The sequence below is a fragment of the Mus caroli genome, unplaced genomic scaffold (assembly GCF_978045245.1).
Source record: "Mus caroli unplaced genomic scaffold, Mus_caroli_1 scaffold_13, whole genome shotgun sequence".
NCBI classification, from domain to species: Eukaryota; Metazoa; Chordata; class Mammalia; order Rodentia; family Muridae; genus Mus; species Mus caroli.
In genome coordinates, this window is record NW_028227268.1 from 2,622,510 (window position 1) to 2,641,533 (window position 19,024).

A 19,024-nucleotide genomic window follows, 5' to 3' on the forward strand; every position below is an offset into this window, starting at 1 on the left:
TGGCCACACCTCTGTCTAACAGATTCCCATTCTCATTACCCCAAAGGGGCAACTCCTACCAGACATGCCTCTTACCCAGACACAGGCAACACTAATCCCTCCCCCCTGAGAACGTGCACACTTCATGCTGATATACATGGACTCATGCCCTGAAGTTGTGTTGTTACACACACATTTGGGGTGGTTTGAATAAGTATGGACCAACAGACTCATGTGTTTGAATGCTTGGCCCATAAGAAGTGGCACTATTAGGAGGTGTGACCTTTTGTGTCACAGTGGGAGCAGGCTTTGAGGTCTCTTATGCTCAAGCTCTGTCCAGTATGGAATTGTATGCTGCTTTCAGATCAAGATGTGGAACTCTGGCTCCTCCAGCACCATGTCTGCCTGTGCACTGCCATGCTTCCCACCACAATGATAATGAACGGGACCTCTGAGCCTGTAAGCCTGCCCCAGTTGAATGGTTTGTTTTATAAGAGTTGCCTTGGCCAGGATGTCTCTTCATAACAATAAAACCCTAACAACTGTAGTGGATAGCCCTGGGGCTAATTACATTTGATGTTAATTCCGTTCTCCCCAGAGTGGTTCCCAACAAGGAGTGAGTCAGCACTCAGGTGTTTTCCTGTAAACCTGCTTCCCACCTTAATTTGTAAAATACAGAAGAGCTGATGATGGGGCAGATAAAAGGGAAGGTGGAGCAGAAGGGGGAGAGAGAGAAGAGGGAGAGGATGCAGAGGAGGAGGAGGAGGAGGAAGAAGAAGAAAAGAGGAGCAGAAGAACATAGCCTGGAGAAACTGCAAGTTCTAGGGGGTCTCATAAGCTGTGGAACACGGTAGTGTAGCGGTAGATCTGTCCAATCTAGGCACATAGCACGTATTCGTATTAACTGAGTTGTGTTTTCATTGCCGGGGCATATTTGGGTTAGACCTTTACCAAAACATAACTAAGACAGGCTGCACACATGATGGGCACTACATGTATGCCTTGTACCCATGGAGGCTAGGAAAGAGTGTCAAATCCCCTGGAACTGAAGTTACAGAAAGTTGTAAACCACCATGTAGGTGCTGAGATTCGAACCCAGGTCCTCTAGAAGAGCAACCAGTACACTTAACTATGGAGCTCTCTCCAGCCACCAGGCAGATTTTTGGTTTTGTTTGTTTTGTTTTATTGTTTGAGACAAATTATCAATTGATTTATAGCCCTGGCTGTCTGACCTGGGATTCACTCTGCAGAGGAGCCTGCCTTAAACTCAAGAGATCCAGCTGCCTCTGTCTCCTGTGAGCTGGGATGAAAGGTGTGCGCCACCACACACAGCTTAAGACTGCTATTTTAAAATAAAATCTGTGGTGTTTTGTACTATTATTCTTCCTCTGATTCTGAGATACAAATTGTACCTTTGGCATGGTTTTTCTATACAGTCTTTCTCAGTGACTATATACCCCAGGCTGACCTGGAACTCAAATCCTGCCTCTTCTCAAATTCTGAAATGATAGCAAGTTCCACCAGGCCCAGCTGCTGTGAGCCTGTGGTCTCATTGTAGCCTAGGCTGGCCCCAAATTCACTACTGTAGGCAAGACTGGACTTGAACTCTTGATCCTGCCTCTGCCTCCTGAGTGCTGAGGTCACAGGTAGACACCGCCACCACACCCTTGCCAGGATTTCCCCAGACTGCAATTCATCCGGTGTTTGTCATATCCTGAGGCTTTCTTGTCATTTTAAGACTTTTTCTGATGACAGATACACGGGCATTGGCTTGAACTTCTTTCCTCCCTTGCTAGAAGGCTACAACAATTTCTCCACCCTCCGGGCCCTAGAGTCTAGGCTCCACTCCTGTGCTGTTTCCTCCACTCTCTGACTGAGAGCTATCCAACCAGCCCCAGGCTCCAGTGCGATCACATCAGGAAACCACTTGAGGCAGAGCAGAAGGTGCAAGAGCAGAGACCCGAGAGCAGGCAAAGCAGGCGGGGCTCACTCACCATTTGGGTGGTCCAGGAGGCATCGGACTCCAACTGCTCTGGTTTCTCCAGTTCCTTGCCGGAGTCTGTGGACGAGAGTGGGACCTCCTCCTCTCTCAGCACTGCCCCCTGCTCAGTCTTTCCCTCCGGGGTTGATGGCACCACCAAGGCATTGTTGTTCTTGAGGTCTCCTGGGGCAGATGAAGGTAGGATCACCCTCTTTGCCAAGCTTCACTCATTATCCACAATGAAGTCATCCCAGAATTATTTTGAGGCACTACGATTCAGCCTGGTCTATTCCTGGCAATTAAAGCAGTCTTTTCTCCCTTTTAAAATGAAGTCCGAAAGTCTTTAATATCTTCCCTTTGCATAGTGAGCTCAGGAAGAAAATGAGTTGAAGGCAAAACAACCAAACTACAGTCCAGTTTGGGCTCCACATATGAATCTTAGTCTCTTTTTTAACAAAGCTAAAACTCTTCCCTGGGTCCTTTATTCGCTGTCTTGGACCATGTAAGTCTGAATCTCCTTATAACATTTGAAACAAATTACTTAACTCCAATCCAATAGTTAACTGTAGCCAGTTAATATCTACCATTAACTTCGGAACACTTCACAACTGATCTCTTCTGATCGGCACCTTCTCCGGTTGGATTTTTTGCTGACTAATTTTATGACGTAGACAGTGGATAGAATCTCCTCTCTGTCCTGTTTCAGAAGCAATCCGCAAACCCCAACAAGGCAAAATTCTTTTTTGTTTCACAAAACACTTTTTCTCTCAAGGGTCTGCATCAGAATTAGCCACATAATGGTAAATTAAGGATTGAGGAAATTGCGAACGAATTATTTCTAGCCTGACATAGAGTTGAATATTTAGCATTCCTTGTATAAGAAGTTTCCACTAGCCTGGCAGCGGTGGCGCACGCCTTTAATCCCAGCACTCGGGAGGCAGAGGCAGGTGTATTTCGGAGTTCGAGGCCAGCCTGGTCTACAGAGTGAGTTCCAGGACAGCCAGGACTACACAGAGAAACCCTGTCTCGAAAAACAAACAAACAAAAAATTAGTTTCCACTGATACCTTTTTACAGGCTGACCATTTCTGTAAATAGGTAGTGTAAAGGCAAATTTTCCTTATCCTGTTCTTGCAAGGGGACAGTTACACAGCAGCTTTTACCATCACAGGCGGTGGACGGACAGACAAACGCCTGGGTTAACAAAGAAGGTAAAGGTTCCCAGGCCGCCGGGGCCTGTGGTTGGGTCACTCTGCTCCCGGCTCGCCAATCTCAACATTCTCCAATTCCTGCTTTCTCTTTTTGAGTTTTTGTTTTTGTTCTTTTTTCAAGACAGGGTTTCTCTGGCCTGGAACTCAGAAATCCGCCTGCCTCTGCGTCCCGAGTGCTGGGATTAAACTGATTTCTTTTTTATAACAAATACAGGGGAATTCCGTGGGCTGGTGGACTCTGCTACATGTTGAGCCTCCAGCAGCTCTTGTACCTGCTGCTCAAGGACCTGTGATTTTTCCTTAGTTAAGGGCCACTGCAGCACTAACACAGGTTTGTAGGGCCAATGGTATATTTCAACAGTGTCCCCTCTTACACATTTCCTCGTTGTGTCCTGGTTTTGAGCAACCTGCATGGTCCATGGTTGTTCTGGATGGCATTTTTCAATACCTCCCCCTGAAGCATCTTCCATTTCACCCCTTTTTTAGGAATTGAGTCCCCCCCACTGCTGTAACAAATCTTGTCCCCACATATTTATGGCCATCAGCCACATGAGGTCTTACCTTTCCTATTTGACCTTCTTGTCCCACATATTTAACCCAGGGCACACTTTGCTTTATCCGATATAACATTCCAGTTCCTAGAAAAGGCTTGAAGCTCTTGAAGAGATGGTTCTGAATTCATGAAATTTTCAGGAAATGGTAATTATATCAGCTCCTGTATCCAAACTTATTTCAATGTCATTCACTTGTAACTTTAATTTTGGCCTCTGATCATTAACAACTGTTTGCCAGAACACACATTTTGCAGTACTTCAAGCTCTCCTGATCTTTCTACTTGAGCAGCCTTGCCTCTGATATAGGAAACCATGAAAGCTGAGCAATCCCATCTTCCGTGGTAAAGTGCATATTCCTTCCTGCATAAGCAAATTGTCTTAATTTCTCCTTTGAAATCTTCATTTATAATTCCTGGATGCACAATGAATCCTTGGAAGTTGAATTTTTCCTTCCCAAAGCCATTCCTACTGTCCCTGAGGGCAAAGGACCATAAACTCCAGTAGTTATTTTACAACACTGAAATTTGGGGGATCATGTAAGGTGTTTATCAATGGCCAGTAGCATGCATTAGATCTGCAACACTAGTTGAGGTTTTTCTGCCTGCTCTTTATTTCCTAACTGACAAAAGGATGTGGGGGCTTGAGCTAGACCACCATCTTGTTTCCTGGTGGCAAGAGATTGCCTTGGATGTGTCTCTCGGACCTACACCTGTTACCTCCTTCCAGCTTAGCAAGGCTGGCTGTGACATCCACCACTTAAGCGGAGCCACCTGCTGTGCTGCTCCTTTGATGTGCCACTACCTGCCTCAGGCCCAACCTGCCTGAGACCGAACAGGTTCTCTTCCAAGAATTTTCTGGAGTTAGCACCGAACTGTTATCTTCGAGAGTTCCCACTAAAAGGTTGATCTGTCTACTTCAAAAGAACTTTACTTGCCTAGAGATGGGCCTCCCCTCTTCTTTATAAAGCGCGTTTGCTGACATTAAAATTGAACCTTGAGCAGAATGACTGTCTTGCTTTCATATTTCTCTCGCCCCCGCCTAGCTCCCTCTTCTCTTCCAGATTCCAAAATGCCTTCCCAGAACAGAACCCAGACATGTGAACCGCTAGCGGGACACAACATACACCCATTGGTTCAATGGCAATCCTTGCCACACTACTTGTGTCACCTGATGGAACAGCCTAGGCCTTCCTTCTGATTTATATTTAGAGGAACCACTGCCCTTAAAGATGCTGTGCTCACTATTTTGTTGCAGATAACTGTTATTTCCCTCAATCAAGGCCCTGGACATTTTGAGATCTGAGACCTTCATTGGCTTGGTCACAGTATCTTTGCAAATGACCATTTCTTCCACAGTTAAAGCACCCACCATGTGTTCTGAGATGTAAAACATTTAGCTGTGGCTTGCCCAATTATCGAGGCACCATACACCCCAGAACCAATATTGGCTGTCTCCTGATCCACTCTCCCATAGGCACTGTCCTTCCCTTTAATGGCCTAATGACCTTTTTGCATTCAGTATTCCCATTTTCAAGCGCCAAGTCTCAATTAGTACTCATCTTAAATCAGGGTCTGATATGGCGTTGTTCACAGATGAAACTAATCTTTGTAAATAGTGAAAGAAAGAAAGAAAGAAAGAAAGAAAGAAAGAAAGAAAGAAAGAAAGAAAGAGAAAGAGAGAGAGAGAGAAAGAAAGAGAAAGGTTTTCCCTGAGCCTTGTATAATCTTTGTAAAGGATGTGAACTTCTTTCATGGCTCCTCAACTTTGTCCCAAGCTCTCCAATCTACTAAGTGACACTGTTCTATGATTTGGTTGAACCTGTTCTTGTGTATCAGCATACTGACCTAAAGGTCTATTAAGCTTGGTGATTCTGTGACCCAGGACTGTGCTGTGAGTCTCATCTGTCTACCCTCCTGCTTTCCCATTTTTCACCTGACTGCCCTCTGACTTGGTTCCTTCCCCGCTTTCTCCCTAGGGGAGACTCTCTGGTTCTGTCTCTAGGAGTGAACCTGTTTTTTCTCCCTGCTCTTGTTCCTGAACTTCAAATTTGTCCACCTCTACTCTCAGTTTCTCTAGCTGTACAGCCAACTCGGTTGCTTTTTCAGAAAGAGAGAGGAGCCGAGCAGTGGTGGCGCACGCCTTTAATGCCACCATTTAGAAGGCAGAGGCAGGCAGATTTCTGAGTTCGAGGTCAGCCTGGTCTACAGAGTGAGTTCCAGGACTGCAAGGGCTACACAGAGAAACCCTGTCCCGAAAAACCAAAATCATCATCATCATCATCATCATCTAAATGGCCAGGTGACTCCTTTAATCCCAGGCAGAGGCAGGAGGATCTCTATTCCAGGCCAGCCATGGCTATCCAATGAGATCCTGCCTCAAAATAAATATACGCCTCTAAATACCCATATACACACAAATATATACATGTACACACATACATATATACATGTGAATACATATGCACAGACATATACAAAGACACACATACAGCATGAAGGTACACTCACAAGTCAAAGGGAAAGGCTGAAGAGAGTACAGAATAAAAAGGGAGCCCCTATGTTTTCATAGCTGCTGCTTTCTAATATGTGGGATTTAGAGCTTCCTCCCTTCCATGGCTCTAGAAGAAGATGCCCCTGGCTAGCCTAGCATCTCTCTAATCTAAGAGACAAAGACTGACCAATAGGCAAGGCGTATGGAAGGACTCTGGTCTCCTATGTCTGAGAAGCCAGCAGATCTAGTTGTAGACCCAGCTGCCCCATTGAGCCTGCAGCCTGAGAGAAAAGCCACGAAGAGACCTCACCTGAACCCTCAATCAGAACCTGGCTCCCTTCTGCTGAGCAAGGGCATGGGCAAGGGCCAGGACTGTGATCACCAATGAGAACAAAGGGCCAGCTTTCCAAAGTAAAACATGAGCAGTTCAAAGACACACAGGGAACCCCCTCTCCCTCCCCAACAATGCTCCCTCAACAATGGGGGCACTTCTTAGAAAACTGCTTTTTGACAGTAGTCTACCCGAATGCTGCCATGCTTCCCACCACAATGATAATGGACTGGAGCTCTGACACTGTAAGCCAGCCCCTGTTAAATACTTGCCTTTAAGAGTTCCTGTGGGGCCGGGCGTGGTGGCGCACAACTTTAATCCCAGCACTTGGGAGGTAGAGGCAGGCGGATTTCTGAGTTCGAGGTCAGCCTGGTCTACAGAGTGAGTTCTAGGACAGCCAGGGTTACACAGAGAAACCCTGTCTTGAAAAAACAAAACAAAACAAAACAAAACAAAAAGAGAGAGAGAGAGTGAGTTGCTGTGGTCACGGAGTCTCTTCATAGCAATGAAACCCTAACTAAGGCACCAGGTGACCTCCATTATAAAAATCACCCCATTCCCTCTCAGGGACACATTCTCTGAGAATTTGCTTCCTGTCTTTCTGTCTTCTGCATCTTTTTTTTTTTTTTTTTTAGATTTAGAGATTTAGTTTTTAAGTGTATAAGAACTTGTGTAGATATGTGTATGCCCACCACATTCACACTTGGTGCCCCAGAGGTGAGAAGAAGGCAATGGATCCCCTGGAATTGGAATAACAAAGAGCCAGAATGAACTCGGGTCCTCTGTATGGAGACACTGTCCCAGACCCATATTCCTTATTAATTTCACGATTTGGCTGGTTCTCGCCTGCATAGGCTACAGTCATTTTTTTTTCAAGCAGCTGAATCATGGAAAATCCCTCCCCTACCCCAGGCAGCAGAGGCTCCCAGGGGCAGGCTGGCAGCAGAAGGCTGTGCAGATAATGAGACCCCACCAAGCCCTGAGTTCTCCATAGAACGTCCAGTAAAGGGGAGGGAGAATGAGGAACCCATAGGCCCCACGAACAACCCCAAATCATCATGACAACAGCCTGGGTCAGAAGGAAGCACAAGATGCATCCGTCCTCACTTAGCCCTGCCGGCGGCGGCCTAGTGAGCCTCACAGAAGACTGTCTAGGCAGTGGGTCCAGCCTGCAGCCATAGGCACCTGTTTCACAGGCAGACCAGCAGTCCAGTTCGGTAGAGTTGCAGCAGCAGCAGTGGTGGTGGCACAACCTAACAGGAACAGCCAGGCCTCAGCCTCGGCACAAGTCAGCAGGAGAGATCAGGGAGGAACATCAGGAAAAGTTCGACTGTGCCTCTCTCTCAGTGAATCGAAAATCAGGAAGACTGGAGAGCAGCAAGCATTGCCCAGCTAGCTCTATAAACAAGCCTGGCTCGGCTTCCTCCGTCACTGTCCGTCGAGTCCTTTTGTACACTCCCTCCAGACATCACGATTCCTCCGAGGATCTTGCCTCAGCCTGTGTGTCTGTCTCAGCTGATATCACTCTGCCAATCAGCCCTATTTCCTTAGAAGTGGCAAAATCACACCACCAGAAGTTTAGGGTGTGTTTCCCTCTATGGCATCCCGACAAACGCAGCTCAACAACGCAATGGGAAGCAGACCAATTCGTGTGTGTTGCTAGTGAAGAATCCTTCATCTCATGTCCTTTCACGTGTTTGCCTTAGCAGAACCTCTCTCCTGTGTGTGCTTCAGCAAAGCATGAGTCTGCCTTAGCCTTTCACCTGTGTCCACTTCAGGAAAACACTCCCTCAAGTATTTGCCCCAGCAAAACACCATCCAACACAACTGACTCTCCAAAGGACCCTGAAGTTTCCACTTCACATTCCCTCATAGGGGACTCTATCTACAGTGCGGCCGCCTGCGGCCACGCGAACCAGGTACTCCTGAAAGGCAGGCTGGGGCTGCAAGAGACAAGACTAGAGAAAAGAAAGAGGCCAAGACAAATTTTTCTCTGATCAAGCCCCCCCCCCCCCCCGAGTTTACTAAGAGTCTGTGCTTATAAAGGGGGAGGCCCATCTCCCACCAGTCCATTCTTGGTGCCTGGAACCAGCCTGTAGGCACAGGCAGGATAGGGTGAGTCTCCGGAAAGGGTCTCTCAGCAGGTAGGTAGTTGACATAACAATATAGCCATCCAAGTCGGAAGGCTACACCCCAGGTGATCTCATTGGCAGCAAAGTCTGAATCAGCCTGCTTCATGGCTGAGGGAGGCTACATATAGGGTGGCCCCAATGAAGCCAGGTCACAATCAAACCAGGCTGGCCACCTTCCTTCAGCCCATGGAAGTAAGCCTCCCGGAAAGCCCGGCAGGTAGGTCGATATCCAACCCTTGTTCTCTTCTTGGTGAGCAATTCACCTCACCTACGACACCTACAATGGCGGAGAGACTGACTGACCCAGCCAGGTACCCAGAGCAGGACGACACCCAACACTGCCATGCCACATACACTCAGCAGCAATGGGCACACCTCTTGCCCTTCAGGAAAACTTAGAGAAAGTGAACAAAATAAAAACTCACTAGCCAGCCCACAGAAAACCACAGACACACAGCACTCAAAGCCCTTCCCCTCACAAAGCCATTTCTGTATCATCAGGGACCCCAAAGGAACCCCATCTGTGTCTTTACCAATAGCCCCAACTAAGACCCAGGCATCTGGGAGCCTCTGGACAGAAAGCATTAGTGCCACAGACTCCTGGCTGCCTCAGCCCCAGGAACTACTGCTGGCATTTCATCTAGGCTCCGCCCCACAGTTACCTGGCAACAACCAGGTGTGCCTGACTCCCTGTAAAAGGGGCTGCTTGTCCTCCTCCTCCTCACTCTCTTCTCTTCTCCTCTTGCTCTTTCTCTTACCCTGTTCCCTCTCTGTCCTTTTTCTCCCCATTCCAGCTCTCCTCTCCTCCCCCCACCTTCTATACTATACCATCGTGTGGCTGGTCCCTGGGGGGGGGGGGGGGGAAGGGATGCCTCAGCATGGGCCCAGAGGCACCCCCTTCACCCACACCATACTGCACTTTCAAACATATCCCTTCCTTTTCTTTTTGTAAAACACAACAACTACCAAGCTAAGACTCCCTCGCTGTGGTGGCCCTGTCTAGGCTAACGTAGCTTTGAACCTACAGGAGGAAGGGAACGGAGAACCCACATCCAGTTTCTCTTTTCCTTCTTTCTGCCCATCCAGGGCTACGGGAGAACCCAGCTCCCTGCACCCTAGGCTAGCGCCGTGCACATCCTGATTTCAGTTTCCAATCTGATAAATAGTCACAGCCCCGTGAGACCGGGCCAGCGGTCAGGTCAGCCTCAGCTGCTCGCTGTACCTGGACAGACAGCAGATCCCGCCCCTTCCTCCATTATACTCTCCACCTGACAGGTCAGCCTGTGGGGGAGTCAAGCATAAGAAGACTTGATGGCAAGTTGTAAAAATGCCACTGCTCTCCCTCTCAGACACATCTTACCCCCACCCCCTTAAGTGTCTGCAAACTTCACCCCCACCCCAGCCTCCTGGCAAATGCATTCTGTCCATTCCCTCCCCCCCCAAAATGAAAGAACATATAAAGGAGAGACCATCAGATGAATGGGAGCTAGTTCCACAACTTTGTTAATAATTAGCAATATACCTACCAATCTGTCTGCAAAGACTTTAAGCCAAGACTCATCCAAGAAGCCCCATCGGTACCCAGGGCTTCCTCTACATTGAGCCAGCAAGGCTTGAACCCCAGAACACACAGGCTCACATTCTATGTAACTCGGCAAGCTCCCTCTTCCCAATGTGGCCACACTGAATGACTCTCCTTTCCCTGCTTCATACTCGCTTTTCTTTTAATTTTATATCTTTATTCTCTTTTTGTTGTATGAATGTCTTGCCTTCACTTCTGTCTGTCACATATGTGCCCGAACAGGAATGATCTCTGGAACAGGAGTGACCAGAGGCTGGAAGCCACTTTGTGGGTTCTGGGAATCGAACCTGGGAGCTCCAGAAGAGCGGCCAGTGCTCTTCTTCACTGCATAGGCCATCCCTTCAGCCCCTCCGCTTTCCACTCGCAATCGGTTCTTTTAACCAGCTTATTGAGGATAAGTGGCAGGACCTGGCACGGGGCACAGGTTGTGCCTCCCTAGTTCAGTAACACAGGAAGGAATACCTCATGGTCACCCTAAACCCCTGAACACCGCCTCCCAGCAGGGCTGGGACAAGGCTCCCGTCTTACTTAGGGTTTCATCTACCCCAGCTCCCATCCTCTGGCTCCTCCAGCTCACCAGAGTCTGCTCACTCCTGGGGAAAGAGCTCCGCTCTGGCTGAGAACTGAAACCAAAACTAATTTTCTTTTAAAGTGGTAAATAAATCCCCGGAGCAGGAATCTGAACAGTTCGCTTTGACACAAATGCAAGTACTCAGGATAGTTCTCTGCCACTTGTGCCCACTGGGGCCGCCCCTGGCTGTGCTTTCCCATGCCTGAGTAGGAAGGAAACCCACTCCATACCGGAGTCCCGCTGTCCCCTCCCCAACCTAGCCTCACCTTGCACAGTAGCTGCAGAAGACAATTTCTGTCCGCACTCGCTACAGAACTTGGGTGCCTTCTCTGAGGAGACATGCCCGCACTGTGGACACTCCATGCTGTTATCCGCAGCCCTGCAGGAGAGAATGAGAAAGACACACCGGGGCAGCCCGCTATAAAGCTCAGCCTCATGTCATGTGACTGCCATCTCGTTCAGTTTCATTTTCAAGGAAAACGAAGTGATGGGGACTCAGAAGATTCCCGGTAATCGAAACCAGCACCAGAACTCTTTTATCACAGCTCTAACTCAAGTCCAGCTACTCCCCCAAGCAGGAAGTTACAACTCCCTGCTGCCCCTCCCCCTCCCCCTCCAGCCTCAGCCCCTGCCCACCACCGAAGCCCAGGGAAGCTCAAAAGTAGAGGGAGGCTGCTGGGCACGCCTTTACTCCCAGCAGCACAGATCTGAGTTTGAGAACTCAGTGAGTTCCAGGGCAGTCGAAGGCTACACAGAGAATCCCTGTCTCTGAAAACCAAAATAATAATAATAATAATAATAATAATAATAAAAGAAAAAAGAAAAAAGAAAGGCTACTAAAGGGAAGGATCCCCTGCGGAGCCCCAGCCAGCTGGGGACCCTGATGTGACAAGTGGGAAAAGCCACCTGCCTGCATGCCAGTTACTGCTGACTTGCCCTGGGGCTGTGTTTCACACTGTCCCCCCACCCCAGGCACCCGAAGGTGAGGGTTGGGGGAGTCACAGGAGACCAATTTTGAAAGCATTGGGCCACCTAGCTCAAGTGACCTGGCTAGGGCTGCTAGCAAAGGAAATACTCCGTTGCTGAGGGTCTACCACCCTTCTCAGGGTCTAGTGAGTGACACCAAACCAGAGTCAAGGTCATAGGTAGTCTAGGCCAAGGACAGGATTGAGAACCCTGGATCCAGACCACATGAAGCACACCAGTCACCCTCACCTCATTCTGCAGGGGCAAAGGCCATGCCCCTGGGCTGGACTCCACTTCTGCTTCCTGTGCTTGCGGCTGGCCCCGCCCCTCCTCCCCGCCTGTGTCTGGCGGCCACCTTTGGCTTGGTCACAGTTACCTGGTGAGCACTTTGGGACTAGGCTGTGGAGGTAAACTTTGTGGACGTTTCCTGGCCCCACTTGCCACAGCCAATCCACAATCTCTACTATGCCTCCTCCCCTCAAAGACCCCTAGATCCGTCCCTCTGGTCATGGCACCTCCCTCTCACGCACATCTTTAGTAACTCCACCACTTAGGTCCTGCCTTCCCCTCTGCACTTCCAGACTCTCTGGCTGGGCTATAAACTACATAGACGTGGGAGAGGAGGGCTACCAAAAACCCGAAATCACATGCTGGTAACCCCAGCACTTGAAAGGTGAAGGCAGAAGATATGGAATTCAAGGCCAGGCAGGGCTCCAAAGAACTTCTTAAAACCAAAACAAGCAAGCAGGGGGGCAGGAAACACAAGAGTAACTGTGTATCCTTTGTGGGCAACCCACAAACTAAGAATAGTTAAGAATGGGAGTTGGGGGTGGAGGCTTTATAGCAAACAGGAGCTACAGGAAAGGGCAGAGACTGAGAACTGGGGTCACAGGCTTCTGGGAGGTTGGGAGCTAGACAAGGTGGTGGCATTGAACAAGTGCTTTCTCGGGTAAAAGTGTGGTCTGCCCCAGCCCTGTCCTTTCTTGAGAGATGTAAATTTCTTTTTTAAGAAAGCTCTGCTTTTCGTGGGTAGTGGTGGTGCATGCCTTTAATCTGGGGAGGCCAAGCAGGACAGATCTGTGAGTTCGAGGCCAGCCTGGTCTACAGAGTGAGTTCCACAACAGCCAGGGGCTATAAAGAAACCGGGTCTTGAAGGCCAAAAAAAACAAACAAACAACAATAACAGCAACAAAACGGGGGCGGGGGCGCAGAGGAGAAAGAAAGTTCTGCTTCTCAAACCATGAGTCTCACAGAACAAACTGAAACACGCCTAAGAAGTGTGTTCTGGGGTGGCAGGTTATCTCCTATTACATTTTCGGTTGGTGTGCCCAAAGCCAACACCACCTAAGTCAGTTCTCTAGTGCTGCTCAGGAAACTGCGAAGCCGGGACTAGAGGCAGCCTTGCACAAGTGAGCGGCCAGCGGCACCGCCTCTCCTTTCCGCCAGCTAGAGGACCCTTTCCGTGCCTCCGCCCGGGCTAGACTAAGAAAAAAAAGCAGATGGGTTTGGACTAGCCCATTGCTAGCGCACCTCTCGCTGCAGCTCCGGGGACATGGGAGGCTCCCGGCTTTGACCTGGGTAAGATCAGTGCTCTGGGCACAGACGCCTGGCACGAAAAAGTTCTGGCTGCAGTTGGTGAGGGCAGACATCTGGCTCGCAAAAGTTCTGCTGCAGTTGGTGAGGGCAGATTCCTCCGGGGCGGAGCCTGGGACCGCTTTACGCTAGCACACAGGGTTGAGTAGGCTGGGGGTCCCCGACCTTCCTGGGTGTTGCTGGGGAGCAGGGCCGACCTAGAGCTGTCCGCAACCCGAGAGTTGATGGGGTCGGAGACTCAGGGCCAGGCTGGACCCGCTGCCTACAGTGAAACCGAAACTTGGAACATGAAGGAAGTGGCCGCTGGGCGCCGGCGCATCAGGACGTAGGCACCATTCAGGGACTGTGACCATAGAGGGCATGAGCCACCCGCCCACTCTTCCCTAGCAGGACCGGCACCCAATGAAACAGCATCCAGAGCTCCCCGCATGTCGCCCCGTGGACCCTCGGCCCGAAACACCCGCGCCCTGCCCAGCGGGACCTTGCACCTCGGTCCCTGCGCGTCCCTGAGACCCGCATCCCGCATCCCGCACCCTAGGCCTCGCGTCACTGCCCCTGGATTTGCATCCCGCTTCTAGCCCAGCACCAGCGCCTGGAACCCCAAAGCCCCTCGCTCGCACCTGCAGTGCCCATGCGCCCGCGCGGACTGGCGCGCCTCGATGCGGGGTCACGGGGCCGGCGCCGCCCCTCTGCCTCCTTGGCGCACAGCCTTGCTGGAATTCCCCGCCTGGTGGCGCCGGCCTAGCTCGCTTGTCCAGGGCGACTACAGCCGCTGCGCGCCCACGGCCTTCGGAATCTCACTGGCTCTTGCACCAGGGTTGCCCATTCTCCCCCCAACCAGGACGGCCCGCCCTGACTGGGTGACCACTGATAGGTTCAAGCCTCTAGCCCCAGACATCCAGCACCTTGGACAGTATCCAGGACTTAGCCAAGCTGAAGCCACGCACAGAAGGACCTGGAGAACAGCAAGAGGGTCGAGTGCTCACCTACAGGTCCCTTGCATGCAAAGTAGAGATAGGCAACCCATCACTTCGAAGTCCACCAAAAGCCGCTAGCACTAGTCATTGCTAGTGAACGGCCCCACTGTATGCTTGCAATTTCTCATCTGTGAGTCTCAGTCATGTCCTTTGCCCCCCAAAGCTTTTTCACTAAGTATTAGCAAGTGTGGGGAGACCAAGCACTCAAACATCTTGAGCCTATGGGAGCCATTCTTATTTAAAGTGCCACAGTATCTGAGGATGGCCCTGGACTTCTGATCCTCCTGCCTGTGTCTTTTTGTTTGTTTGTTTTTGGTTTGGTTTGGTTTGGTTTTTCGAGACAGGGTTTCTCTGGCTGTCCTGGAACTCACTCTGTAGACCAGGCTGGCCTCGAACTCAGAAATCCACCTGCCTCTGCCTCCCAAGTGCTGGGATTAAAGGCATGAGTCACCACTGCCCGGCTAATCAATATTTCTTATTTAGTGGCACAATCATTTCCTTCTTTCTTTCTTTTTTAAGATTTAGTTATTATTATACATAAGTTCACTGTAGCTGACTTCAGATGCACCAGAAGAGGGTGTCAGATCTCATTATGGGTGGTTGTGAGCCACCATGTGGTTGCTGGGATTTGAAGTCAGGATCTTTGGAAGAGCAGTCAGTGACCTTACTCGCTGAGCCATCTCACCAGCCCCTGGACAATCATTTCTATATAATTTAAGTTATGGCTATCTAGTTAGAGAAGAGCCTAGCTATATATGTATGGCCAAGGTATTTGTAAATATATTTTGAGCCTGAGCCTTCTTTCTGGGAGCGTGGGGCCGGGAGGAACCAGGACCGGACTTCAGGAGGACCTGTCAGCCCCTCATTGGTATTCCACGACCCTTCCTGTCCTGACCAGCAGGACCCAGTTATTCGTGGGTACGAGGGGAACCGCAAACCTGCAAGAGAAATGGGCGGGGGAAAAAACAGAGAAACCAAGGAGGATTCCTGTCAAGGTCTGTTTAATGAAGGCTAGGAGCCTGATTATAAGCACACAGTGAGAGAAAATAGGGAGGGGCTGAGGGGGAATTAACAAGGAACAAAGAAGTAGGCATCTGGGTAGGCGAAGGCTGAATTCTGACTGCAGGCGAGAGGCACCTTGAGTCTTATCTCAGGAATGTAGATTCCTCCTTAACATCCCGGGGTGCCAAGCTGAGCTCAACACATAACTTGGGTCCTTAGAAGTCTTGGGAGTCAGGAAGAAATAAGGAAGAGGGGACTATAATTCAAACTTTTAGGGTCTTAGGTGCCAGGAAGGGATATGGAGGAGGAGATAACCGGCTCCTAACTCCAGGCCATTTGACTTATTAGGGTAGGAAACTGCTTACTTTCTCACGGTATGGTCTCCAACGCCTTCCTAGTTCCTAGGTTAGTTAGGAGGCGCTCCCCACTGCGCTGACCCCAGTGTGGTAGCGTGGCTCTAACAGGCTTCTTCAAGGCAGCTCACCCTACCATGGTTACTAAAGCTGATTGTGCAGCAGGTTATAGGAGGAGGGGGCAAAATCCTGGGGCTTCTGGCTCTGGTAGGTACAGCATGAAGGCTGCCAGAGTGTCACCACGGGCAAAGGGCCCCTGTATTTGCAGTTCTGAGCTGCAGTGCTGGGGCAGCCACACAGTTCCAGAGAGGGACCAAGGCAGACAGCACCACAGAAGGACTCTCAAAGTTTGAGGAGGCAAAATGACAGGAAGAAGCTGGAAGACTAGAGAGAGAGGCTGTGACAAGGGCATGGCAGGAACAGAGGTTGAGAGAAGGAGATGCCATGGTTGCTAGAGAGCCAAAGCTGAGGGTGAAGAGTAGAGTCCTGATGTCCAGAGCGGGCACGCTAGCTGGACTGCTGGACCAGGGCTCAGTAAGCCTCTGCCTTGAACAACAAGATCAACAGCTTTCAACTGTGAACATACGGAGTGCAGACCTCTAGTTCTCAAGGATTTGCATCATAAACCTATGGTTTGGGAACAGGATGTGACCTCTGAAACCCCTAACAGAGCATCCATCTGAGAGTTCATTCAGGCAGAGCAGATGCTCCTCTGGACAGCCACACCCTGCAACAGCGCCTTACTGAGCCCCCCCCAACCCCCCCCCCCACGCCCCACACACAGACGGTTACAGGGTGTTTCTGAAGGAGCTCTGCTCTGTATTACATAAGACACCCATGGGTGGCTTTTCCAGCAAGCTAACAGGTTCGTCTCCCAGCCTCAGCAGGATAGTTCATGGCATGCCCTCCATGACTCCTTTCTCCAGGTGCTGATGAGTGAGTGGTTGAGAATCCCTTAGCTACTTTTCTGTTGCTATGATGGAACACCATGACTAAGGCAACTTATTAAAGAGATGGTTTGATTGGGCATATGGGTTCAGAGGGCTTAAGTTTATTATGATAGAGGCAGGGCACAGAGCCTGTGGCTGAGAGCTCACATCTGGATCTGAAAGCAGGAGGCAGAGAGAGAGAGTACACTGGGCGTGGAATGGGCTTTTAAAACCTCAAAGCTGCCCCCAGTGACAAACCTCCTGTGGAAAAGCCCACACCTCCTACTTCTTCCCTACTTCAATCAACAGGGGACCAAGTATTTGGACATATCAGCCCATGGATGCCATTCTCACTCAACCCCCCCCTCCCCAGAGGAGGGAGGGAACCCATTAAGTGTAAAGAAAGACCATAAGGAACAAACAAAGCCACAGGCGTTTCCAGAAGACTGTCTTTGGAGCTCTACTTGCATGCTGTGGCTCTAATACAGCAACATAAATAAATGCAATTTAAAAAAAAAAAAAAAAAAAAAACTTGGGCTGGAGAGATGGCTCAGTGGGTAAGAGCACCCGACTGCTCTTCCAAAGGTCCGGAGTTCAAATCCCAGCAACCACATGGTGGCTCACAACCATCCGTAACGAGATCTGACTCCCTCTTCTGGAGTGTCTGAAGACAGCTACAGTGTACTTACATATAACAATAAATAAATAAATCTTAAAAAAAAAACTTAAAAAATCTGGGAAGATGAGGGTCTGGCCCTGAGGTGCATAGGAGGAAGACTTTGAGAGAGCTGCATGGAGGTTTGGGAGCTGAGATCAGTTGGTACACCCAGAAGCCCTGGGTTCCATTCAAACATAAGACCAGCCACGGTGGCATGCACATGTACCCCCAGCCCTTAAGACACAGGCAGGAAGCCGGGCGTGGTGGCGCACACCTTTAATCCCAGCACTTGGGACACAGAGGCAGGATTTATTTTATTTATTATATGTAAGTAAATACACTGTAACTGTCTTCAGACACCAGAAGAGGGAATCAGGTCTTTTTACAGATGGTTGTGAGCCACCATGTGGTTGCTGGAAACCGAACTCAGGACCTCTGGAAGCGCAGTCAGTGCTCTTAGACACTGAGCCATCTCTCCAGCCCTGGAATTGAAAGGATGCTGGAGAACTATGGCCTCAACACCCACATGCCGGAATCTTGTGAAGCGGCAAGGCTGCCACATGGTCCACACTACCGAGTCCCTGCATCCCTGAATGGACTTCCAGAGAGACCATTGTGTGAAGCTGTGAAGGTAAAGCCTGGGTGGCCGTGGAGACTCCAAGATGTTGGAGATGGCAGAGTTCTGGGCTGCCAGCTGAGGAAAGCTGCTAACAGGGAGTGGAACCAGAGGGAAGTGTGTTGTAGTCAGCAGAGGGGAAGTCAGGAGATCTGAAGAGCACTTTGACATCTGACACAGGGATGTAGAATTTTGAGTTTGCTCAGGTGGGTTTTTTGGGGGATGGGGGAGTTGAGACAGAGTAACAGCCCTGGCTGTCCTGGGCTTGCTTCGTAGACAAGGTTGGTCTCCAACTCACAGAGATCTGCCATTCTCTGCCACTGATGTATGCTATCATGCCTCCCTCTGGCTTTGATTTTACAGGGGATTACAGTGCAGAGATTGTATGAGTCTCAGAAGAGACTTCGAACTTTGGACTTTTTATGTGTTTTTTTTTTCTTTGTTTGTTTGTTTGTTCTTTTTTGTTTTTGAGACAGGGTTACTCTGTCTAGCCTTGGCTGTCCTGGAACTCACTCTGTAAACCAGGCTGGCCTTGAACTCAGAAATTCCCCTGCCTCTGCCTCCCAAGTGCTGGGATTAAAGGCATGCGCCACCACTGCCCAGCTTGAGTTTTCTGTGTTTTTGTTTTTAAACTTTGAACTTTTTTTTTTTTTAGATTTATTTATTATTTTATCTAAGTACACTGTAGCTGTCTTCAGACACACCAGAAGAGGGCATCAGATCTCATTACGGATGGTTGTGAGCCACCATGTGGTTGCTGGGATTTGAAATCAGAACCTTCAGAAGAGCAGTTGGTGCTCTTAAACCACTGAGCCATCTCTCCAGCCTCAACTTTGGACTTTTAAATATCACTGATACTGTGAAAGACTATGAGGAGTTTTCATACTGTGAAAGACTATGAGGACTGAAGGCATTTTTGCACTAAGTCTATAGAGGCCAGGGTGTGAAATGTGGTAGTTTGAATAAAAATGGCCCACCTAGGCCCTTAGAGAGTGGCACTATTAGGAGGTGTTTCCTTGTTGGAGGTGTGGCCTGGCTGGAGTGGGTGTGGCCTTGTTGAAGGGGTCTATCACTAGGGGTGGGATTTGAGGTTTCAACAC

At 49.6% G+C, this 19,024-nt stretch overlaps 1 protein-coding gene across 6 annotated transcripts in view; it reads right to left on the reverse strand.

Annotated features, from left to right (window-relative positions):
• Rnf213 (ring finger protein 213) overlaps positions 1 to 14,166 on the reverse strand; it is a 103,881-nt gene extending 89,715 nt beyond the window's left edge. For 2 of the 6 annotated variants that reach the window (XM_029483687.2, XM_029483686.2), the window contains exons 1-3: positions 13,327 to 13,790; positions 11,097 to 11,209; positions 1,974 to 2,143 (exon numbers count right to left, since the gene is read on the reverse strand). In XM_029483687.2, coding sequence (XP_029339547.1) covers positions 1,974 to 2,143; positions 11,097 to 11,209; positions 13,327 to 13,445 — 402 coding nt within the window. In that variant the 5' untranslated portion in view covers positions 13,446 to 13,790. Of the gene's footprint in view, positions 1 to 1,973; positions 2,144 to 11,096; positions 11,210 to 12,045; positions 12,191 to 13,326; positions 13,791 to 14,009 lie in introns of those variants that run through there. The other 4 variants (XM_029483690.2, XM_021176343.3, XM_029483689.2 and 1 more) reach the window with 4 other exon arrangements.
• Positions 14,167 to 19,024: the final 4,858 nt, after the last annotated feature.